The 26,605-nt window shown below is 34.7% G+C and overlaps 1 protein-coding gene across 12 annotated transcripts in view; it reads left to right on the top strand.

Moving 5' to 3' along the window:
* Window positions 1–26,605, top strand: part of anks1b (ankyrin repeat and sterile alpha motif domain containing 1B) — a 315,285-nt gene extending 288,680 nt beyond the window's left edge. For 4 of the 12 annotated variants that reach the window (XM_087247215.1, XM_087247219.1, XM_087247218.1 and 1 more), the window contains 6 exons: window positions 1,845–1,916; window positions 7,046–7,132; window positions 9,073–9,210; window positions 11,264–11,431; window positions 24,031–24,122; window positions 25,235–26,605. In XM_087247215.1, coding sequence (XP_087103341.1) covers window positions 1,845–1,916; window positions 7,046–7,132; window positions 9,073–9,210; window positions 11,264–11,431; window positions 24,031–24,122; window positions 25,235–25,283 — 606 coding nt within the window. In that variant the 3' untranslated portion in view covers window positions 25,284–26,605. Of the gene's footprint in view, window positions 1–1,844; window positions 1,917–7,045; window positions 7,133–9,072; window positions 9,211–11,263; window positions 11,432–19,559; window positions 19,689–24,030; window positions 24,123–24,698 lie in introns of all 12 variants that reach the window. The other 8 variants (XM_087247217.1, XM_087247224.1, XM_087247216.1 and 5 more) reach the window with 5 other exon arrangements.

Here is a 26,605-nt window from a genome sequence, read left to right as displayed (position 1 = left end):
TACCATTTCATATTTACATTATTATTAAAATCATGAATGATTATTATGATTTTGAAAACTTAGTGTAAATCCTGTAACATTGTAATTAGCTGTTATTGTTCATGCATGTTTATATAGGTAGTTAATAAATATATATATATTTTTAAAAGACCATTAAAGGTTGTTGTATTCCTTTCATTTAAAGTGTGTGCTGCACATTATTAAGAATAATGAGCTGATACTAGGCTTCATTAAATTAAATCTCAAATCGAATCACAATATCAATCAGAAAAATCACAATTTCATATTTTAATCAAATTGCACAGCTCTTTTATGGCTTTTATAAAGCAGCTTTATGCAGTTTTGTAAAAAAAAAATCCCTGTGAGCTAGTTTTCCAAGTGCAGGTTTAGCAAACAATAACTTAAATCAGAAAATCAAATGTTCCTATGGCAACAAAAACACAATGTACATGAAGCAATATAACCATAAGTAAACAAAGCATAAATGCACAGATCCTTGTTCATGTTACTTGCCATTAAATTGCATAAAGCTGCGACTTTAATGTGTTGTTCGCTCATTTTTAGATACAAAAATTGGCGATATGCCTTGTGTGTTTGACATCACTAGATGAGTTACATCGCTAGTCGTACCTTTTAACATGGAAGACAAAATAAGTAAAATTAAAATTATTAAGATATTAAAATTAAAGACAAAATATTACTACAACTTGTGAATTAATATGTATTAGTGTTAAAAATAATCAATAAATAAAAACCAAAAAGTTGTAGGATGATTATCGCTGTATAGTGGATTTGGAAATTTAACTTTGACATTGAAAATGAGTACCTGTGACTCCAGCATCAGCCTGTCACCTTCACCATCACCATTCAGTCTTCAATCTGATCTTTAGAAGATGGAGTTTTGCAGTATCTGAGTGTTTAACAAAAGCTTGTCACATGTGCTGATGGTAGATTGCAGAAAGGTTTGATGTGAAACATGGGCCAGTGGCTTGATAAAGGTTGTCCTTGTCTGAGGGGCAGCAGTGCTGCGTAACATTTCACCAGATTTCAACAGCAAAGAGAGCCTTTTCCTGCACATTTGACTTCAGACAGCTACTTTTACATTCACTCACAGTCATACACATTTACTGTACAACCTGACAAGGCTATTGTTACTTGTTTTATATACACATCTAGATTGTAATGTTTTGCAATAAAAAGTAATTATTAAAGTTAATAATATTATTAATAGTAATGTTAATCTTGAGCAGCACGGTTCCTAAAAAAAACACTGGGTCAAGCTTCTGCTGGGTAAGTTGCAATTTCAGTGTGGAGTTTGCATGTTCTCCCCATGTTTGCGTGTGTTTCCTCCGGGTGCTCAGGTTTCCCCCACAAGTTCAAAGAAATGTGGTACAGGTGAATTGGTTAAGCTAAATTGTCCGTAGTGTATTTGTGTTAATGGAAGTGTATGGGTGGTTTGGGTAGAAGGGCATCCGTATACTGCGTAAAACATATGCTGGATAAGTTGGAGGTTCATTCCGCTGTGATTAATAATGGGACTAAACCGAAAAGAAAATTAATGAATGTTAACCTTTGATAAAAAAGAATATGAATATAAACAGGCTTACATTAATTTTAATAAATAAATACTTGAATTAATACATAGCTTAAACAATTAGCTTAAAGTTAATAATGATAATGTTAAATATCGTACATTTTTGTGACATATATTTTACATATAGAAAACGAATACACCATAAATGTATTCAGTTACTGTTGTTTTTTAATCTATCTACATTTGTTAGATGATACACTTACAGATGAATTGTACAGTGATTATGTGTGTGTGTGTGTTTGCTCTGCAGTATCTGGGCTCGATGTTGGTGAAGGAGCTGCGCGGTACAGAATCCACACATGATGCCTGTGCAAAAATGAGGGTAAGGCTTGTGTCACCATGACAGACACTAAACCTTTTGTTGTTGTGGAGTAACGTTAATTAACACATCAACTAGCATGTTACTGCTCTCAGTTAATTCTCGAATGTGCTAGTGTTTGAAAATAAAAATTTTACTATTAGTATATTGCTCTAATCTTAAAAATTGTGTCAGCTGACTATACTGCATAATAAATCAGCCTTTATGAATCACAGTTTGTTATAATGGTAACGTTATGGTAACTAGACTTAGTTTTTATTTTTGATATGACATTAGCGCACAAAGCATTGATATTGATACATCCTGCATAAACAGTGTTGAACTAACCCTCATTGGTAAAGTAGTGTGGCATTAAGTACATTTTCCCAAATATATAACTATTTCGCTCCGAGTCTAGGTGACAATAAATTACTAAAGGGCATAATTAATAATTGGGTTGTGTTGGTGGATTTTCCAAAAAGATCCCTTTTGGTCCACAACCAAACACGGACACTCACTAAAGTGAAAGAATATTCAGGCCACCCCTTTATGCTCAATTTTTCTAAAATATTTCATATCCTTTTTGGACAATCTCTGCATAAGACATAATGGTGGAGGGGATCCAAGAGCTCTCTACCCCATCATAGAAATGAGCTCCTAGAGCCCTACCAGCAGCTTTGCTTATAGCCCATGCCTTAATCAGCAGCTGATCACAGTCTGGATCATATTACTATAGGCAATCTATAGGATGAGAAAACACACAGGAAGGAGGGACAAGAAAACACATAAAGATACACATAAAAAATATAAATAATAAAAAAAAACACTGGTCGTAACAATAAAATATTTCCATTTATAGAGAAACTCTTCCTTAAGGTCTTCAGATTTGTGAAGTCTCTACAATAAAAAAAAATTGTAATGTTTTCTTTTATGGCACAGATTTTGTAAATCTCTGCTGCTACAGCGAGTAAGCAGAAATGGCAAAGTGGGTGGAAACATGCAGATCATTAACAAATTTAATGGAAATAATTACTATTACTAAAACAAATTTGGTTTTATTCATGTTAATCAGCTGGTAGAAGCACTATGGACCCAATATAACTTAATATACACTTAAACAAAGCAAAAGTCTGATTTTCATGTCCCCTTTAAGCGTCTTTTACCTCAGCATACCTTGCAGCCTCATGAGATTATTTAACACGGCAGGACAGTTCACTGGCTCTGTGTTTGTGTGCATGTAAAACACCATCTGTTCTCCGTCTCTCTCTCTTTCGCCCTCTCTGCTGTTTCGGATGAGAGTTTGAGACCTGCCGCCCCTCGCTTCTTCACACGCACATTAATACAGTCAGAGGGTGTAAATGTAGGTCCTCCATCCCGCACTCTTTGTTTTAGGCTGAATATTTTGGCAGGTACAGAACAGCAAAGAGGAGAGAGAGCGAGAGAGGAAATGAGGTCCACATGAATATATATTCCTCTCTGACAGCTAATATGACGGCGCAGGAAGATATGAAAATGAGTTTGAATTCTTCATCACCTTCATCTTCCTCTGCTCCATGTGATTTTGGGGTCCTGCAGACTGAGATTTTTTTTCCTGGTTTGCTGGGTTTTCAGAGGGCTTGCCCTATACTGACAGACCAAAGGGAAAGCAGTCTGTTTTCAGCTAAACCAGAGCTGTTATTGTCTGTCTGCTCAAAATAGCTTAGATTCTTTTGAAAAAACTATAAGTAATATCATTTTAAAATGTAGAATATTAACATAATTAAAATATTACAGTTATATAATAATATATATAAGAATAACAATAAATCAGTCTGTTTTCTGTTGAACAAAAATTTGTACATTAAATTCTAAGTAAAGTGTTACTTGCAGACATTTTTATTTCTAATTTTAAAATAAAGAGTAAATGCAGAAGTATCCAGAAGGACTTTTTTAATTTTGCAGTAGCCTGGATCAAGCGCTTCCAGGGAACTACATGGCGTTACAAAATTGGCGTGTTTAAGGTCTGTTTTCTTTAAAAATCGACAATCTTCACTGCCTGATTGATATACAATATAAAGTGGGTCTCAGAATGTACAAGAAGCACTGCATTAAATAATTTTTTCCATGCCATGTCTGTCCCGTTTTTATCAGGTTACTCTCTGTACCTCAATAAACTCCCAACTGGAAGGGTTTCAGGGCAAGTACAATAGATACAACTCGAGCCACTGCTGAACTTTTATTGCGTACACATACACAATGTTCATCCACAAACTAGACAGCTGTACTGACGGTACACGAGTCTGTCAAACTTAGACGTCCTTCCTCGTTTAATTAACAGTTGCTAGTAGCTAGGTTATAAACCGGCAAGCGTACCGGCCCTGAACAATAACTAACTGAGAGAAAAGAAAAATGAAACCTGCGTCTTAATTTATTCTCAGACACAACCTATCGGCTAGAAACGGTAATACACATATGCGTAATCTATCACAATTATGACATATATGAAAATACAACATAAATGTGCCTGCATTTAAACTTACATGGCAAATATACATACTTATATTTATCCTTCAAATACTCTGAAGCGTAATAACATCCATCTTTAATAATATACATATGCAAACAATAGTGACACATACTGGAAAGTCCTACAATGTCCTTACAATATGAACATTTATTTTATCCCAGTATTTATATATTTTATACAATGGAGTTTCTGCGCTAGCCCGCTGATCCTGACAGGTGCATGTGTGTAAACGGCTTTTCATCTTGTTTTACGCTTGAACAAGTAAATAAATGCTGAAGTCTATTTAGCTGATTGTATTTTAATTACATTACAACATCAATGCTGTTAAAGGAACCGTATAAAATTGAAAAAAGTCATTTAACCGTTTACCAGAAGTTTATCGGCATAGAAGGGAACAGTAGTTGTGCATATACCCTATTTAAAAAGGGAAGATTGTGTTCTTCAAAATGTCATATTTTTTCCATGGTGCTTGCTGTTTGTTTGTAGTTATTTGAGACACATACGTGCCATTTGTAGTTTATAGCAATTTTATAGATTATTTTAAAGTTTATTAGAATTTTTAATTGCAATTTTTTTAACTGCTAAAATCTTTTAAATATTGTAATATAGATCCTTTTCACATTTCCATGTTTTTCATAAATTTTTTACAACCCTATTTGCTAAAATAATAAAAGAAAAGCTCCAGAATGGTGTTATCAAGACTTTCAGAAAAAGATATGGTAAACATGCTTGCTTTGGAGACGTTGAGATATATCAATAATGACAAATTGCGTATGTTTGACAAAACATGGGGACAGATATTAGCATTGGAAGAAACACAAGCTAACCAATAACCCCTTTCGATAGCACAGTAATTAAAGATTGAGCTTAATTAATATTCATAATCTATAAAATTCTTAATAATGTGGCCAAACTATTATTTGACAATAAAACTGTAGTCAGGGTAATGCATTTTCTGTTGATACAACAACGTTACTTTATAATTGCTTTTATTTATGCATTACCTGACCAGCTAAATTATATTTTGCTTTCATGTGCATTTGTCCCTCTGTGTTCTGTCGTTTGGTTGTTCTGTCATAGGTTAGTGTTTTTTTTAATTATTTTATTTTATTATTATTATATATATATTTTTTAATGTATTGTATTTTATATGTATTATATTGTAGTGTATTGAATAGTTTTTTTCCTGTATTTTGTTGCAGCAAAAAGCACATAAATAAACGTAAAAAAAGTAAAAAACGACTTTCAGAAAAAGGAAAAAATAGTGTGAGCCAGAGGAGAGAATAACATCAAATTTACTCTCAACCTCATAGACGCTACATTAGAAACACCTCGCATAAGCAGTAATTTGTTTTTTGACATTTTGTACGCAAATATGATATAATACATTCATAAATGCATACAAATGTTCGTGTTTTAAAAAAAAATCTAAATATTAAAAAGTTTAAAGGATTTAAGATTATGATGGCTGTTAAATGCATCATAACAGTCTTGTGAAAAGGTCCACTTTAAATAATGCTGTTATATAATAACTGTATATAAATACCATTAATAATAATGTATTAAAGGTAGCATGATGTCAAATAAACTTTATTTATTTACATATATTAATATCCAATGTTTCCGTTTTCTTCAAGTTGGCGAGTTAATTGTTGTATTTTGTTATTATTTGTTGGCTCACCTTTATTTTTGTTGTTTTATGAAATACAGATAAAATTGCATTTAATATACAAGGAAAGTATGAGTATCAAATGTTCCTAACAGTAAATATTACTAACAGTCACAATTTGCTTTGAAATAGTATAGTATAATTATGTATATAATAGTATAGTAATAAAAATTATAATAAACGATATGTACTGTAGTAATTAATTTTTTGATTAAATTTAGAATTTTGAGTCAGGAAAGCAATATTTATAGAGTAATCCAATCCCATTAAAACATTGTTGACAAATTAATATACAGTGCCTATAGAAAATCATCAACTACATTACGCCCTGCTTTTTAAAGACCTTGTGGATGAAGACAACGGTTAGGAGAAGGCTACAAACATATTTCAAAGACTGGAAAAATTATTTGAAAGGTGATTTGATTTCAGGCTGTATGACAAATACTGTAAGTAATCATTTCAAAGGGGTATGATGAATTTTTTTATAGTCAATGTATAAAAAATATATAGTAGTATAAGCAAGAAATGCAAGAAAACATATATATATAAAAAATGTTCTCATATCACAAAGTCCTTCTTCTTCTCAGTTTTACTATGTCTCCAAAAATTAAGCATCAAACATTTAATTCAACGTTTCTTTATAAATATTTGTAAAACTTGCTATCAACATCTGAATGAAAATCCTTTGAAAGCCTTGTTTTTTCTACCGGCGCAGCTAAAACAGCCTTTTATTTCAGCAGAGGTGCATTCATTACCAGCCACTTTCACATTCAATAAGGCCTCATTTTGAACACTACACAATGTTATTTCGGCCCTTTTTATTTGTCTCATGAGATGCCACACTATCTGGGTTATTGCAGGGGACTGAATGACGTCACGTGTAAATAATTGAGTGTGCGTTTGAGCCTGTATTGAATAGATCTCAGTCAGTCTGTGAATGTTAATGCTGATCTTTTCCCTTCTCGTTCTTTCTGTAAGAAGTCGACAGAACAGATGAAGAAGATCCCCACCATAGTACTGTCTGTCTCCTATAAGGGCGTCAAGTTCATCGATGCTACTAACAAGGTGATCAAATGCTGCCAAATTTATACATAGGTTGTTTTCGTAACTTTCATCTTTTCATTTTAACACGTATAAAGGTTAGGGCTGTGAGTGAGGGAAAATGTATTTAAATTAATAAATCACAATCAATTGAGTTTCACTGAGGAAAGAAAGATAAAGGATGTTACATTAATCTCACAGAGAATGATTAAGTGCCGTTAGAAGTCACATTTTGTGCTTAACTTCCATTTTATTGCACTACCTTGAAATCACTAATTTAGCACATATAATTGAGGATTTTTATTATAAATGTTTAATTACAAATTAATGAAAAAATGAGTGACTGAAAGAAAAAAATAATTACTTAACCAATGAATGCAGTTGAAGTCAAATTTATTAGCCCTCCTATGAAATTTTTTATTCTTTTAGTTGTGTAACAGACCAAGGAAATTTTCACAGTATTTCCTATAATATATTTTTCTTGTCGGGATTGTCTTATTTTTTCTTTAATTTGTGATCAGTTTTAAATAGTTTTTTATCCAATAATTTAAATTAAATCTAGTTAAGTCCTTAAATTGCACTTAAAGTGAAAAATATTATCTTGCAAAATAAGTAAACCAATATTATGCAGTCACCATGGCAAAGACAAAAAATGTTATTAGACATTAGTTTTTAAAACTATTATGTCTAAACATGCGTTTTTAAAATATTCTCTCCGATAAGCGAAATCTGGGAAATATTTTTAAAAGGAAAAAAAAATTACTTTGCTTGTGTATATACAGTATAAATATTATGTGGTATTTAGGCATTTTCAATGTAGTCATCTCATTGGCCCATGAACATTTCCCGCTTGTTGTCCTACTATTTCATTACTGTAACAAAAGGGAATTTAATCATAGCTTAACATTAAAACAGCTCTCATAAAATTATTGATCAATATGTGGACTTATTTGCATTCTCAGAAGCCATAGAAACTAAAAATGTAAAACAGGAAATACATAAGGGCCGTTGTTGTTGATTACATTCTTCAAAATGGTCTACTGTTTATATTACTTTTAGACAAAACAACATCAGTGTTTTAACTTGAGAAGAGTTAAGATACCAATATTTAGAGGAAATACTCAGATTTTCTATCGCTCAAATTCTTTGTTGTTTCTGTTAAAAATATATTTTATTACGATATTCTTTTATTTAAAACTTGGACAAAACCAACACAAATATTAACATTTTGCCACTACACACTTTTTGCTAATACCTAATAAATCCAGTAAATCCGGGAGAACTGAATTTTCAAATGGTCTTTACATTTTAGCTGTATACAGTTAAAGGTAAAGTTATTCAGCCTCCTGTGATATGTTTATTCTTTGTAAAATATTTCACAAGTGATGACTAAGAAAGCAAGGATATTTTAATAGTTTTTTAAATTATTATTCTGCAGAAAGTCCTATTTCTCTTGGTTTGGCGGAAATGAAAACATATTATTTTACATTTTTAAGACAGTTTTAAGGTCAAAATTATTAGCCTCTTAAGAAATTATTTATTTCCATTGGCTACAGAACTAACCACTGCAGTTCAGTCACTTGCCTAGTTAACCTTAGTTAAGCCTATCATTGCACTTTTAACTGAATAGTATGCTGTAAAATGACTAGTAAAATATTGTTCTGTCATAATGGCATTGTCAAAAAAAGTTATTACTAAAATGATTGAAATAACAACAAATTGTTATTACAAATAAGTTATTAAAACTGTTATGTTTGAAGACTTGTTTAAAAAGCAACTTTGTTCTTTTAAATACCAATTTAATAATCTTTTAATAAGAATTACATTTTTACAAGAGGGAAATCTCTCTTGTAAACTTGTAACTTGTTTTGTCTGCAACTGTGTGTGCTATGTAGAAAAGTAATGTGGTTAATAAATACACCTTGAATTGGATCTGACATTGTGTTCTTTGCTCTGCTGTTCAGAACATTATCGCGGAGCATGAGATCAGGAATATCTCTTGTGCGGCTCAGGATCCTGAAGATTTGTCCACATTTGCATACATCACCAAGGACCTGAAATCCAGCCATCATTACTGCCATGTGTTTACAGCCTTCGATGTGGTTCGTAATACATAAATGATCACACATACAGTACTGCACATAAATAAAATAAAACATCCATTAAAGCTCACTTACAAATGCTCAAAGGTCATGCATAGGTTGCAAGACTTCTTTTAGGAGTTACTGTGATAAATAACAATGAAGTACTTGTTTAAATATTTGTGAACATTGATAAAAAAAATTTGAAAATTTGAAAAAGGAAAAAGCTGCCTTAATTATTTAATCTTGAATATTTAGATGTTGACATCAAATTTTATGTACAAGATAAACAAGTTATTTGAAAGATATGCAAAAATCAAATATGGGTATAATGAAATGTTATATGCAATAACATTTGCGAAAACATATACATTTATGGAAAAATGAAAGAAAACACTTAGGGCCCTATCATACACCTGGCACAATGTGGCGCAAGGCGCGACGCAATTGTTATTTGCTACTTTCAGCTCGGCGCAAGAGTCGTTTTGAGGTGTTGCGAAACGCTGTTTAAATGGCAAATGCATTTGCACTCATATGTGCGCAGATGCTCTGTTTAACTGTTTTCTTGCTAGTTAAATGCTCAGTTTTTCCACTTGCACTTACTTTACTGTACGTCATGTAAATAGCAAATGTGCTTATGGCGCAATGCAACTGGCTCTTAAAGGAAATGGGAGATGAGACTCTAATTGATTTATTCTTAAAACACACCTATAACTCAATAAGAAAATAAACTCAACCCTTTTAGACCATGCACCACAGCGCAAAGCAGATTTTTCCGACCTTTAATTAGCAAAAGTGGATTCTGACACGCCCTGAAACCGTTTGCGCCCTGCGTTTTGCGCTTTGCGCATGGACCGTCAAAATAGAGCCCTTATTCTGACAACTTACAGTACTAGGGCTGAACAATATCGCTCAAACATCTATAACGCAATATGTGCATCGACAATACTTTAAACGTAGGATTAGATTATTTATTTAAGATTAAAAGATAAAGATAGTATTACATATTATTGTATACAATTGTTCATACAATGACGACCATGTTATTTTATGTTTGATTGTTAAATTGTAAAAAAGCACAGTTTATTAAACTTTTACATTTATTCTATTGTAGTTATATACAGTATGCTCATATTCTATTATATTTCATGCAGATGCATTGCATAGGTAAATCGCCCCAGTCGATCTAAATAAATGAAATCTTTTCAAATAGAGCTCAAATCAATTCATCTGGTAATACTATATTTATATCATGATATACATTACAGCAAAACAAAATAGAAACAGCCCTACTACTTACTAAAATATATAAAACAATATGTGAACTTTATACTTGAAGTGGTTAGAAACATCTTGCTGACAAATGGGTAAAACTTACTGTTTTGAAGGATACTGACCAAATATTAAGATTTAAAATGACAATTTATTAATATTTGGATTCTTAAAAGAGATGATTACTTGATTTAAATACGCATGACAAGATTTTTCTCTATTAGTGTCAAGTGTAAATCATTGTAAAAATGTGTGATAGTCAAAGATAGTCATTATTTTGGGTCAAAGAGATTTACGTTAAACGAGACACAATCTAATGGTCAAAAACAAAACTTGAAGCTAGAGTTTAACAAAAATACAGCAATCTAACTTCTTCTGTTGGTCTGTCAGATCTTGATGATAGCAAATCTCATGCCTATAGCACCTGTTTACTTATTTAAATTAGAAAGTCTACATTTTTTGCTAGCATATGTGTTTTTGTATTTGTGGAAATAGTGGCTTTAATAAGTTGGTGTCTTCTGTGTTGGCGTCTGTCACAGTAACACCACGGAGCTGTCTCTGCGTCAGCTAGTCACAACACATGAATAATTCAGAACCTGCTCAAAGCATGTTTTTAATCATTTAAACATCTCTAAGCTCTAAAATTATGGAAGAGAAATGCTGAAACTGTAGCCAAATGTAGTAGCAACTAAACTGCAGTCAAATCTTGAAGGCTTTTTTCCTCTATGTGCAGAAGCCTAAATGTGAACTTTTGGTTGATTTTTAAATATTAATTTACTTCTGTTTTTGTTTTTCCTCCCAGAATCTGGCCTATGAGATTATCTTGACGTTAGGCCAGGCGTTTGAGGTGGCATATCAGCTGGCTTTGCAGGCCAGAAAGAGTGGCCACGGGTCTTCAACTCTGCCTGAGAGCTTCGACAGCAAACCCTCCAAACCTGTACCTAAACCACGTGGAAACATACGCAAGTCTGTGAGTCACTCTGACCTTTTAGCCCTCTCACACACACACACACACACACACACACACACACACTGTCGTCCATCTGGACACATGTACACCTACACACTTTCAGCTCGTATCTGTGCATCTTCAAGCTGAGCAGTGCATCATGGGAAACAAGCCTCTGGTTTGAACTGCTGTTTCAAAGCTGACATGATCTGCTGTGTGTTAAGAGGTGAATTGCATTTCATTCAACACTTTATTTATAGTGGCATCATTCCGATATGCTGATGTGTGGTGCTCAAGAAACTTGTGTGTGATGCCTAATAGTGGGATATTTTTTATTTATTAATTCACCTTTTTTTTAATGGAATAAAAAAGATAAAAACAATGCTTTTATTTTATTTATTAAATTTTTATTGCATAACCCTAACCCTTTAATCATAAAACATATTTTATAATGAGATATTTAATAAAATAGTCCGTTAATTCAGTGTATATTTGCTAAATAAAAATATGAATTTGTTCAAATAAAACTCAAAATGTAAACTATGCATACATTTTATTATATATTATTTCATAAAGTCATTAGTATTCTATCAATAAAATTCACATTTTAGTTCCGACATGACACAAATATGTTAGTTTGTAACTCAAATACTAAATTATTACTTTGCATTATCAAGTAAGTATCGGGCCAAAATATTAGGTAAACTTTTCATTTGCAGTTTAGTTATGTAGAGTAAATGTACACTCAATGTTGAGTGTTACATATTTTGTTAAACAATTCAAAAAAATAGGGTGCAGAAACAGTCAAATTAAACATTTTTAGAATATTTGTTTTTGTTTTTTAATCTGAAATGGCTATGTTTGTTAAATGTATGTCAAGTCGATCATTTAAAAATAGCTTGGATCTTATGAGTATAACATTATATTCTTTATTTCTGTTGCCATATGGTTTCAAGACATTATCAAACCTACTAAAACGACCCATGAGTGGTTTTGTCAATAATGTAATTTAAAAAGAATTCCTAATTAATTGCAAATGTTGTGACTATGATTCCTCAAAAGTCCTGGGTGTTCCTTGGGTCTGCTGAGAGCTTTAGGCACTTCCTTACAATTAGTACAAGGAACGACAAGTCTTATTTGTTGTTGTTTAATGTAGAGTTAATTTGAACACAAAACCGATATCAAATAAATTAATAAATCTTGGCCACCAAAAGGTTGGAGGGTAAGGTCTAAAGACCATGTGCTCCAAACAGCAGGCCCTTCTCCAGTTGGCCACACCCAGGCTTTTAAGCTTCCTCTGGCCTACAAGGGGTGCATATCTCAAAAATTAAAGACATCATCATTAACAACCTAAATAAAGTGACCAAATGGCTCCTACAGCAAATATAAAATTCATGTGCTGGCCAGAAACATGGGAACCAATATGGAGATCGATAGTTGCAGTGAGAATGATAGTTAAACATGGTGCAAAATAAAAATATGAACGTATACCTTGTTTACACTTAGTTTAAAGATTTCTTTTGTACACTTTCAACCATTTTTCAGATTGCGCAGAGTAGAGAGTCTACAAACCGGTGTATGCATTGGCCTTTTCTAATTTTTCCATGTAATATTGAGAAATAAGCTTAAGAGACAATTAAGAGAGGTTCAATTTAAACTTTTATTTATTCGCTAAGAGTGGCAAAACTTTGCTGAAGGGTGTGGTTTGTGTTCAAATCAGTGCTGGTCAGAGATTCAAACTTACAATGTCAAGCTACGAAGTTTAAATCCTGTCTGACATCTGCAATGGTTTAAAAAATTAGCTCTGTACTGTAGCTTCAGTGTAAAAAAAAACATAAGTTTATGTTACTTTACCTAAATTGTGTTATTTGAAAAGGTTTCAGCTGTATTTTACAGCGACTCGGAAGGGACGTGAGGGTGGGGGAAAAAATGGGTAGAAGGAAAAAAAATGGGTGATAGGAAGTTGTATATTTTGTTATCTCACAAATACAGTTGAAGTCAGAAATATTAGTCCCTCTTTAATTTTTTTTTTCTTTTATAAAAATTATCCAAATAATGTTTAACAAAGCAAGGAAATTTTCATAGTATGTCTAATAATGTTTTTTCTTTTGGAGAAAGTCTTAGTTTTAATTTGGCAAGAATAAAAGCAGTTTTTAATTTTTTGAAAACCATTTTAGGGTCAAAATTATAAGCCCCTTTAAGCGATTTCTTTTTTTCGGCTGTCTACAGAACAAACCATCATTATACAATAACTTGCCTAATTACCCTAACCTGCCTAACCTGATAAACCTAGCTAAGCCTTTAAATTTCACTTTAAATTGTCTTGAAAAATACCTAAAGTCAAATATTATTTACTGTGATCATGACAAAGATAAAATAAATCAGTTATTAGAAATGAGTTATTAAAACTATTATGTTTTATGTTTTTTTTTTTGTGTGTGTGTTGTGTTTGGAAAAAAATAAACAGGGGGGGCTAATAATTCTGACTTCAACTGTATGTTTTGCGAGGGAACACAAAGATGTTTTGCGTTCCCTCACAAAACTGTTGTTTGACAAACACTTCCTGTTTACTTCATACATGTCAACCCTCTGGTTTTTGCTGGGATTCTCACGTATTTTACCATTCTATCCTGCTATCATCCTATCATTAAGTATTTTGACATATTTTTCTCATATTTTACATCTTGAAAGCACATTGAAATGAATATAAAAATGTCTGCATTCACTTTCTTTCTATTAAAGCTGTATGTCGATCATCGCCCTTCATATGCAATATACATGCATTCACTAATTTAAAGGTTGCATATGAAGGGCGAAGATTGCCGCACAGCTTTAATAGAAAAAAAGGTGAATGCAGACATTTTTATATTCATTTCAAAGTGCTTTCAAGATGAAAAATATGTCAAAATACTTAATGATAGGATGATAGCGGGATAAAATGATAAAATACAGGAGAATCCCGGCAAAAACGGAAGGGTTGACATGTATGAAGTGAACATGAAGTGTTTATCAAACTAAAGTTTTTCAAGGGAACTCAAAACATTTTGCAAAAACTATTTTATTTCTTCCACCCATTTTTTTCCCCTCCTTCACATCCCTTCTGGGTCTCCATAGTATTTTATAAAGTTGTACACATTTATTGTTTCATTTGATGTTTTAAGTCATTTTAATTGAAGTAACTTAAATTACTTGTAGAGTTAATTTAGTTCAACTTAAATATTTAAATCAGCAACAATTGGAATACGTTTTTGAGAGTACAGTAGATGGTCATTTGTGGTTTACACTACGAAAGCATGAAATCTGTGTTCTGCAAGTGGCTGAAAATAGAGGAGCTCAAAACATCATCTACTTGTGATCAGATTAACCAAAAAGCATCTAAATGTCAAGTGTAAACTGAGCCTTGCGAGTAATTTATTGATTTTGGCATTTGCTTGATTTGTTTGTTACACTGTGCCAGACAGTATGTTACAGTCAATGCTAAAAAAGCACGCTTGTCTGTATTAAAATCAATGTAGTTCCTGTCAGCGCAAGTTTGTTTATGATCCCACCAGCGTGCGTGTCGCCTGCTGTCCTGCGGGACGGAGAGGTGAGTGTTTGATCTGTAAACGACTCACTCCATCTCCCGTCCCTTCAGTGCGTTTAAGGATGAAAGAGATTGATGAGGGCTGTTTGCTCGGAGCTCCTTCCTCCGGGGCAGCCTTCCTCTCCATCTGCCCTCGTCCCAGTGCCCCTCGAGCGGGCACACGGTGCATCCCTCTCCCCCGGCCACCAGCAGGGATATTAGCACTTTCTGGATGACACCCAAAAATAGGTGGGAGCCAGTCGTAAAAATAAAACACGGCCTGCTTGTTGGAGTTGGATTGCACACATTTGCAGTCTGGCCTCCTTTTATGAGAAGCTTCACTTCGCTTTCTGTTTTAAAGGCCAGATCAGTGTCCATATAAAATGTGCGTCTGTGTTTATCACAGTCTGCCTCTATACAATATACAACTGGGTCAGTATGCTATTTTAGATGTTTAATAGCTGCGGTGTAACAATATCACAGATGTTCTGAGAGATGCGGTGCTTGAATGAGTTTGTTTGAGTACATTTTCAGTCTAGGGTAAATTACTCAAAAAGTAATCCATTGCAAATGATGCTTTAAAATTGTAATTTGATTTCCTTACTAATTACTGCATGTAAAAAGTAATCAAATTACTAATTACTTTACTTTCAAGCCTAAAGAAATGCACTACAAAGTCAAAATTGTAGTTTTATCTGTAATTTAAAGGTTTGAAAACAGCAACATAACTTAATTTCTTATGAACCTGTTTCTGAATGAAGAATGTATATTTGAATGTGCCTGCTACAATGTTTTATACACAACATTGTTTGTAGGGTCTATGTTTATGCTGGCGTAACTGTATTTAACTAGGAAAGCATTATTGATCCTCACTCTGCCTATGGGAGAAATGACTAGGAGTAATAAAACGGCATAAAACGGTCAAACTACTTACTCTACAAACAAGTGTGTTCATGACAATACCGAAAACATAGAGTAACATCATAATCAAATATCAGTTTGCAACATCAAGCAGCATAACAAGCTGTTTGTAACATCTAGAAATCAATAGAAGTGAATGAGACCGGATGTCTCGAGCCAAAGAGATTGTGCTGTATGTGAAGAATAATGTCAATAGACATAAATCAAAAACATAAACAATTGAAATAAGACCGAAGTTTCGAGCCAAAAAGATTCAAATGGCTGCGCCTGCTCGTACATGAAGAGCAATGTCAATAGACATTGTATGTGTGACATAGTAATAATGTCAATAGACGTAGTAGAATAATGTCAATTAAAACATAATAAAATGAAATCAGTTCTGATAACATTTGTAAAACAGTGTTTCAGAGCATCAAAGCACATGCTTATTAACTCACGCTGCCACACATAACGTGATATTAAAAGCCATATGATTATTATTTATTTCTTAACACTTCATTTGTGACCTCAGCCATGTATTTAAATTGACTTTAGTAATAAGAAATTGCTGAAACTTCAAATTACACAAATCTAAAATGTAATTCTTTTCATTACCGCATTCCCAGAAAACACAATGCATAATATGTTACTGTATAATTAGTTTTCTTGTGCAAATGAGGGGTGTGTGCCATCGACAGAGAGCAAAATCTCTTATTTCAGTTGTATTGATTCATGATACTTTGTTTAGTGTTTTTTTTTGTTTTTTGTTGTTGTTGTGGTATCTTGGCTGTTTTAAGTCGGTTATGGTAAATATGTAAAATTGTAACACAGAAATATCCAGTTGCTGGTGGAAAGTCAGTGTTTTATTGATTGATTCATTGAGTAGTTCATTCAAATGATTCTTTTAAAACTGCTAATCATAAAAAAACGAAGCAGGTGACTGTCTTTACGATTTATTAAACCTTAAAAAAAACAAAAACAGTTCTGATTACATTTGAAGACATTCATATTATGTAACTCATCTAGTTTTAACTTGTAGTTTTGTAGTATAAATTCAATATCATATTTGTGACCACAGTCACATGATAATCTTTTGTAAAATCCCACTCCTGCTTGTGTGATTTTACTGTACTACCTGCTTATTTCATCTTGTAAACAAAATTAAAAAGTAACTCATACAAGAGAATTTTGGGCTTTCATAACTCGAGTTATTGTGCCATTATACTTGCATTCTAATAGACTTTAACACATATCCGTAAATGAATTTTCATTGTAAAGGTGCATTTTTGTAATTATTTTAAGGTAAGTGACTTACTCCATTATGGCTATATTGTCACACATAAAAAATAATAAATAATGCACACACCTAGTTCAAACTTGATTTGTAGCAAATTACCTACTGTGTTTTTTCTCCCATGCTTTGGTGATATTATGTAACTTATATAATTTATCCATAATTGCATGCACCCCATCCAGACAATACACACTTGAGCTTAGCAAAAAACTCCAAAGATCTCAATCCCATTTGATTCAGTACATGAACTCACATGCATCCTTGTGTAAATAATTGCAAATGGAAAGTCCTTTGCAAAACTAATCCTGTCTGAATAGTGCTTATGTGACAATTTACGTAAGAATGGATTTCCGAATGATTTACATTTGCTCTGCTTGTTTTTCATGAATAAGACCTATTGTTTTTATGTGTGTGTATGTGTGCACCATTACCCTGAGCACTAACAGTATCCTCAGTGGCAGTATGTATGTGTGTGTGTGTGTGTGTTATGTGCTGTACTCGGATATTGATTTTCCCTTGTGTAGGAGAAATTGTTCATTATGTTGCGGTTCCTCCTCTCCATATGGACACGATACGCTGTACTGCTCCATTAAAGCCTTCCTTCTCTCTTCTGTTCATCTCCTCATGACACTCCTGTAATCGACTGAATGTACAGCATATGGGTGATTCTTCAATTAAGCACATTTTTGACTACAAAACGACCCTCAGTTTCAACGTATTAGTTAATTGAACTAAATGCCTTTTTAAAAAGTTGCAATATAATAAGTTTTGTACACTATAAGATAATATAGCAAAAATGTCGCAAATCAACTTTATGTTGAGCTAGCAAAGCTGAAGCTGCATCGAATAATTGACTTTAATTCAAAAGTGAGTAAATCCATTGCTTTTAATTTGATTAGTTGACTTGACGCGAGTAAACCTGTTACCTTAAAATTAATAAGTAAATGAACTATGCACATATTTAGATAAATAGCAGTTAACATTTTTAAGTTACAGTACAACAGGTTTATTTTTGTAAGTAACTAATCACTTTTTACAGAAAAACTGTAAACAGTGTACATTGTCTGAAAAATGAAATGCCGCTTTCAAGAACTTTTCTTTTAACTGTTCCATGCTGGTGGACGGATCCTTCTTGTACAAGCTTATCTAAATGACTTCTGAAACTTTGTATTAGAAACTGTTATTGTGTTTATTTCGCGTTATTTCGTTTATTTCTTGTTTATTTATTTGATGAATAAGTGGTTGTATTCTTTATTTAATGTCGCTTTGTAAAAAAAGAAGGTTTTTTATATTTATATTTTATATTTTAACTTTTTTTGGCAATGAGACTTAGGCCGTACTCACACTAGGTACAGTTGCCTTGAACCGGGCCAAAGCACGCTTGTCCCCCCTTCCCGTCTCCCCCGACGGCCCGAACTCACACCACAATCGGGCTTCGGCATGCTTACGTCATCGCTGCTGCGCAGTTCAGTGAGAAGCGCTCTCTCACTCAGCAGCACAGTGGAGATTTCTCTAGTTATATCGTTTCAGTCGTTTGTTATGCAGTGACATGCAGTCAAATATTTCGCCAAACAGTCCTTAGGGATGTGGGGACACGCAGTCAGATATTTCGCTGAACAGATCCGCCACTTTTGGTGCTCATAAACAATCATAAAGCCCTCGTGCTGCAGGAATAAGGAGGTCTGCTGAAGGTGCAGCTGCCGTGCAGTGAGGGGTTTGCGTATTTAATAAACTACGGCAGTTTGCGTTCACTGAACAGTAAGAATGATTAATAAATCCATATCAAACAGTCCCTTAACAGTCACATCTCGCTTTCAGTTTCGGGCAAGCCCAAGTGAACCACGCTCAGGCCCACCTCTTTCAACACGGGCCAGGGCCAGCCAAATGAACCGTGCTTGAGCCCGATTCAGCGCACTCACACTTCTCAAACGATCCAGGAAACGGGCCTGGGCACGGTACGAATGGCATAGTGTGAGTAGGCTCTTAGAACGATTGAAAAAAATCTTAATTAGGTAGCATTGAGCTTCTAAATTTAGAGTTAAACATATTCAAAGTTAAACTGTAAAAAGTTCAAAATGTAGATGCTGATTATAATAAACAAAATTGTGTAGAAAATAGTATGGATGTTTTAAAAAATGCATGGTTTATTTAATAATTAAGTCAAGTGAAGTCAGAGTTGAGGACAGGTGTAAAATTGCAGAATTATAATAAATGTAAAATATTAGTAAAAGTAACACTTTAAAGTAAATAAATTCATGCTGTGATGATCTTTCATGTTTAAATGAAAACAATATTTAATTAAAGGATCACTCATACTGTGTACATTTGTGCTTGCGTGTGTTTGTGTGTGCTCAACTTCCCAAGCTTTGACCTCTGTGACCTCTTTGTTTTAGGTCACGTCCCCCTCTAGCCGCTGGTCCCTGGGGCATATTTTCACCCCGCACCGGCCTCCTCTCCATCCCTCTCCTCTTCCTCCTACCTCACGACTCTTCCTCCATCATCCACACAAAGTTCAATTGCAGGTCTTCTTTCATTTCCTTTCCTTGGTTTCTTTTCCCGCTTGTATTCTGTTTTATTTTTGGGGCTGTCAGTCATTTATTATGTCAGTGAATTAATTACATCTATTTGAATGTATTAATCACTCTTACACTACGAGGCTGTTGATCGCTTGATTCTGATTGGCTGATGAACATTCTAAGGAGTGCGGTTATTTTGAGATACACACAAAGATAGGCACATCTAGACCGTATTACAGTTCCGTATCACTACACTGAAAAGTTTCAGTTACTTGACAGACTAAACAGAACAAAAGACTTGGGATGAGAATAATAGGAAACACACCCCACGCACAGCAGTGGTTTGAGGACAACATCTAGACAATGTCATTACTGTAAGTGTGGTCACTGTAGTGTAAGTGGAATAATCGACTTCAATCGTCCGTTGAATTGTTCAAAAATAATGCACACCGCTTAATGTTGTGGTCGGATCACTATCACCCTATTTTCTAATAATGCAATGGTCTGGAGTCAATTATTCCTTACTATGTTAACGTCATGTTGACAGCCCTATTTATTTGTTTGTTTTGTTTTGTCATCTTTCTTTAACATTTTTATTTTTGCTCCATTTTTGACAGAAAAATGTCAGGTAAAACAAAAGGTTGCAGAATGTTTTTACGTCATCCCACATTATGTAAAAATACCATAAAAATGATAATTGAAAGACTTAAAGTTACCAAACAGTATATGAGTAGTGATCTTTTTCATGAGTGTGTTGGCACACTCTTTTTTAAGCAGCAACGGCTTAAAAGTATTTTTCCTTTCATTTTTTCCCATTGGGATTTTGGTAAGCCAACCATCCAACCAGGAGAATCACATGACAAATGTTGGTTTGAAGCAAAGAAATGTATGAAAATCAGAGCAGAAAAACAAAAAACAAAGAAAAAAACAGAAGATTGACTTAACAGAAAGAACTACAATCCCATGATGCATGATAATGAATTGACTTCAAGTTGATCATTTGGAAAAGTGGCAGAAGGTAGATTTTTCAGATGAATCCTCCGTTGACCTGCATCCCAATCATCACAAATACTGCAGAAGACCTATTAGAACCCGCATGAACCCAAGATTCTCACAGAAGTCAGTCAAGTTTGGTGAAGGAAAAATCATGGTTTGGGGTTACATTCAGTATAGGGGCGTGCAAGACATCTGCAGAGTGGATGGCAACATCAACAGCCTTAGGAGAGGGCAAACTCTTCAGCAGGATAGCCCTCCTCCGCATACTTGTCAATATTGCTAAAAGCATAGAAGGTCAAGGTGCTCCAGGATTGGCCAGCCCGGTCAGCAGAGATGAACATTATAGAGCATGTCTTTAAATAGTATACTTTACATTATTTCTGTTAATTGACAAGACTTTTGTCTAAGTAAAGTCAGATCTTGCTGTCCTAATGAAATAATTAAAAATCAAGACATGATCATATTTTACTATGGTAAAATAAGGGATTTGCCTTTCATATAAGCCCTTTCTGAAATGATCAACTAGAAGTCAAGTTATAATTTGTTGTTCCTAAAACTTGGATCGGTGACAAGACATTTGTCAGGTAGTGTATGTGTATAGCAGAAACAGTATATATTTAGAATGTATACACGAGCAGCGTTTACTTATTTTGAGAGTGTACTGCATGTAGTAGCTTCATGGGATTGGGTAGAGCTAATGATATTTTGTTGGTGTATTTCTGCAACACTCTGATTGGTGGACATTTCTGTACAGAATCATGGGTAATGTAGTTTTTTGTGCACAAATTGTGCTATCAGTAGAATATAAAATCTATTGGAAACCAGAACAGGTTTGTCTATAAAGAAATGATGGGTTATTGTTTATAATCTTTTTCCTAAAGGCAAAAATGAATGGAGATTTATTTTCAAAGCATGACCGCTGCGCTTTGTACAACACCACAGACCTTTACCCCAAAATATTCTGTGATTTAATTTGATAATTCAGCTGACTTTGTTAGTTTTGTTTGTTTGTTCAGTGTTTTGTTTGCTTGACTCATCTCTTCTTCATCTGAATCCTCCTTTCCTGTCATCCCACAATGATCTCTCCGTCTTTCAACATCAGCTGAGTAAACCCGGATAGAAGCACTCGAGCATTTCTCATCCAAGACACCAACTCACCGTTATCAAACCATTAAGCTCTCTTTCAGGTCGATGCCTCACATTAGAGGTTTATTGCGTAAGATTAGTGTCTTGTTTCCTCTTTTAAAGCGTTTGGATGTGGAGAAGAATGAAGTTGGTGTGGGTGTGTGCATGTGTGTGTGAGCAGTCAGAGGTGGCCAGGCGCAGCGAGGATTATGTTATTTAATATTCATGCCGCTGCATATGGAAAAGGCTGATAAAGAAGTGAAGAGAAGCCAGCAGCAGACGTACGTAAAAACACACGTTCACGTTTCTGCTCCATCTATAGCTCCGCTGTATGTGGAGCAGGGCTGAGCTGAGCTGCTGTGGCAACAAGGAGCAGCGTTTGGATTGGTGGATAAAGATGTACTAGTCGCAGGGTAGTTTTGACCACAGCAGATCTGCAGGATGGATATTACGGCAGCGATGCTTAATATAACAGATGAATGTGTTTGATGTTGCACGTTTATAAATAGGAATTATGCAATGTGGAGGTTACTTGACTGTTTTTGTGTTGGTGTGACTTTGATTGTCATGTGGTGAACCAATTGCTTCTCTCTCTCGCTCTCTCTTTCTTTCTCTTTTTCTCTTTCTCTGTCTCTCTCTCTTTTTCTCTCTTTCCCCCCCCCCCCCCCCTCTCTCTCTCTCTCTCTCTCTCTTTCTCTGTGTGACTGAAGAGGTGGTTACACTAGACTTAAGCCTGTTAATTACTTCAGATTTCATTTATGAGTAACAGAATATGATGTCATACACCAGGGCTTCTGTTTTACATAAACGAAATGTTTTCTGAAAAAAATATATTGTATAAATAAGTTGTAAAATAACACTAATATTAATAAAATAAGAACAATAATATCAATACAAATATTAAGATGAATAAAATGGATAATGATTTAATGATTTAAAAGATGAAGAAATATGAATATTTATTTGCTGTATTTAATTATAGATTTTAAATATGAAATGGTGCTGTTCTTACTATAACTCTTTAAAATAGTGGTATAATTATTCTTATTATAAAATGTTAATTTTTTGTATTATACTGTAGATAAAATATTATGATAATAAAACATTTTGTTATTATTTAATTTTGCTTTTGTTATTATTATTATTATTATTCAATTATTCATACATTTATTTTTTTCGGCTTAATCCCTTTATTAATCAGGGGCCGCCACAACTTATCCAGCACATGTTTTACGCAGTGCATGCCTTTCCAGATGCAACCCAGCACTGGGAAACACCCATGCACACTCATTTACACACATACACTATGAACAATTTAGCGTACCCAATTCACCTGTACCGCATGTCTTTGGACTGTGGGGGAAACCGGAGCACCCGGAGAAAACCCATGCCAACACAGGGAGAACATGCAAACTCCACACAGAAATGCTAACTGACCTAGCCGAGGCTCAAACCAGCGACCTTTTTGCTGTAAAGTGATTGTTCCGCTGTGAAGCCCGTTATTATAGTTGTTATTAATATTATTATTATTATTGTTGTTGATGTTATTTGTTACTTTAGCGCTGTTATTACTACAGTATAGAAAATGTTTATTTTATTTTTCATTAAAATAGAAAAAAATCTCTATAGCTTTATTACTATGATTATTAATAAATGTATAAATAAATATAAATAAATTTATAAATAAATGATAAATAAATTTATTTGAGAATAAATACATGTATTATTATTCAATGAAATGAAAATAAATAAAAAAAAATGTAACATTTAACATTTACAGCATTAAATTGTATGTGTGTGTGTGTGTTTTTGTGTGTGTTTGCGTGCGTGTGTAATTTGTTTATTTGTATATTTTTAAAATAAATTTCAAATGTAACGGTTAGTCTGGATAAAGTTTGGCACATTTATTCTGCTTTGGTCAAACGTCTTTTCGCTAAGAGGTCATTATAGGGTCTAGCCCAGGGGTGGCCAAACTCGGTTCCGGAGAGCCGGTGTCCTGCAAAGATTAATTCCAACCCAATCAGACACACCTGGGCTAGCTACTCAAGCTTTTACTAGGCTTTCTTGGAACACCCATGCAGGTATGTTGTGGCAAGTCGGAAGTAAATTTTGCAGGACACCGTCCTTCCAGGACAGAGTTTGGACACCTCTGGTGTAGCCTAACCGACCCTATCTGAAGTAATTTTCTAGCACATCCTGAGCAGTTGCCTTTTTGTCCTGTGTGCAGATGGAACAGCCCTCAATGGATCAAAAGGGCCACGCTAACGTCCCCTGGATAGTCGAGCCTGGACAGGAAGCCAAAAGAGGAGCCAACACCAAGTATGAGACCACTATTTTCTAATATACACCCAAAATACTGTCCACTCCTGTGTGTGTGCCTTACAGAGAGCCCTCTAGAGGCCCACGGAGCCACGGGCCCAGTGACCTGTGCCAAGCCCGCGTCTCTCCGCCCGGCCAAGCCGCCCGTTTACCGTGGCTTCTGCATGATGACGCTGCCGCTGTCTTTTCTCTCCTTCAAACGTTTGCCCCCCTCTCTCTCTCTTTCTTTTCTCTCTCTCTATCTCTCTCTCTCGCCCTCCTCACCCTGGCCGCAGCTCGATACGGGACTGTCCCGCTGAGCCCTCAGGGCCGCCACGCTGCCGATCCTCCTTCAAAACACAAACACACAGTCAAAAAGCGCTTGTTTTTCATTCAGTTTTCCCTCCCCTCAGTCCTCTTTTGATTTCTCCTTCCCTCCGTTCCTCGCTATTCTTTCCTCGGCTTTTCCGGAAAGCACCTCTCCAGCCTCCCCCCCCCTCGACTGCTTGAATGACCACTTAAACCGTAATGCTGCTACAAGCCTTATAAACACACATTGTTTTTTTAGTCTTTCTATCTTTCTTTCTTTCTGACTAGACAGCGTAGGGTTATAGAGAGGCGATCGCTCACCCAGAGATTTTTGTGAGGGTTGTGGGGCATCTGAAACGGCTGGCATAGAAGCGGAGATTGGACTTCATCCGAAGGACATTTTGCTTGTTTTATAGTTCATTTTTAGTATCAGCTAAAAAAAAAATTGAAACCTTCTCTCATTTAGGGAAGATTTTTGTTGTTGTATTTTCTTTTTTTTTTAAACAGAACACAAGTTATGAGCTTGTTTTAGTCGGAACTTAAAAGTATTTGTGGACGCAGACGTTTAGCTTTTAACGAAGGCTTACTTTACGACGAGACATTCGCAAAACGATGGTCTCTCGAATCGCGCGTTTTTCTTCTTTTCCGTTGTATTTTCTTTCCTTCTCTCCCTTTTTTGATTTTGCCAGTGAATGAAAACCGAGCCTGTCCTGAGACATGCAGTGTAGTTGATGGAAAGCATGCAGTCCATGTGACCTGGAGAAGGGGGGGCTTTTTTTTTTTTTGATGGACACTCTGGATAAGTGATGTGATTTCATTCACAGGGCAATGGCGGACGCCCATGTCTATTACAGTGGAATTCAGAGAATGTAGCCTGCCCCTAACATGGACCCTCACTCTCACATGCATTGCAAAAAAGGACCGCAAAATACGGAAGCTAAAAGCGTCACCGGAGCGCATGTGTAAGGATTCGCACGAGGACTTTTTGGACTGGGACTTGGCGTACGCGTACAAGGACTGCCGATATATGGACCCGTGGCCTTTTAACGAAACACTCGCATGCGCGCACACACACACACACACACACACACACACACACACACACACACACACACACACACACACAAACACACACATACATACACTTCATATTAAAGAAAACAAAAAATCAATAGGAGGAGCCTGTGGATTTGAATGTACACGCAGGGCAGCGAGTTGACTTTTGTTTCCGAAGGACGGCGGAAGATATTGGACTTTGTCGCACGAAAGGCGAATTCCTCTGCGACAAGGACACACTACACAGACTTTTCACTAAATATCTAGTCCAAATTACCATGGCATGTCTGGACTGGGTTTAAAATGGACATTTACATCAATTTCTGTATTTTTTTTTTTGTTTTGTTTTCCGTTTACTTTCTTCTTTCTTTCTTTCTTTCTTTCCTTCTTTCTTTATTTTCTTGGTTTGTTTGTGGTTAAAGATCTAAAAAAATATATGAATATGCACAAATGTGAATGGACTCATTGCACTGGACAACCATGAAATGGACGCGTCTCGTGCCAAAATCACTACGTTTGTTGACGCCATGCAGATTAATATTCATATTGGCAAGAAATTTTAATGTTTAATAGAAAAATATATTACCTTTACTGTAATATTTACAATTATTATAATTAATTATTCTTATTGTGCAATTCTCGTCTGATGTTGTCTTAATGTTACATTATTTTTATATGATGCGTCGAGCTTGAATGCGCAGCCATCCGATAAAACAAACAAAGAAAAAAGATTATTCTAGTACTACGGAGGAACTGAATGTGCGGATGGCTCCAATGAAATATGAAAACAGATGTCTTATTTTCACTCATTGTCACTGTAGAGTTTTGCCACAGTTCTGTAAATAAATATTTTGTTGACTCATTGTTCATATATGTAATTAAAAAAACAACAACAACAACAACGTGTCTAAAGAATAACAAAAAAAAAGAAAATCCAAGAAATGAAATTGGTAAACAAGGTACCAAATTTGGCAGATCAAAGAAAACATTGGTATGAGCAACGGGTGGATTTGTGACATCATTGCGGACTAACATATGTGTAGATAGGCTTGGGCTTCCAGCACACAGATTTTGTAAGTTTGGTCTTTTATTTATATTCTTGCAAAGCACACGGAATAAATCCAGATTGTAGAACCATT

The sequence above is a fragment of the Danio rerio genome, chromosome 4, assembly GCF_052040795.2.
Source record: "Danio rerio strain M-AB ecotype USA chromosome 4, GRCz13ab, whole genome shotgun sequence".
Lineage (NCBI taxonomy): Eukaryota > Metazoa > Chordata > Actinopteri > Cypriniformes > Danionidae > Danio > Danio rerio.
This window is presented reverse-complemented; position numbering and strand designations above follow the sequence as displayed.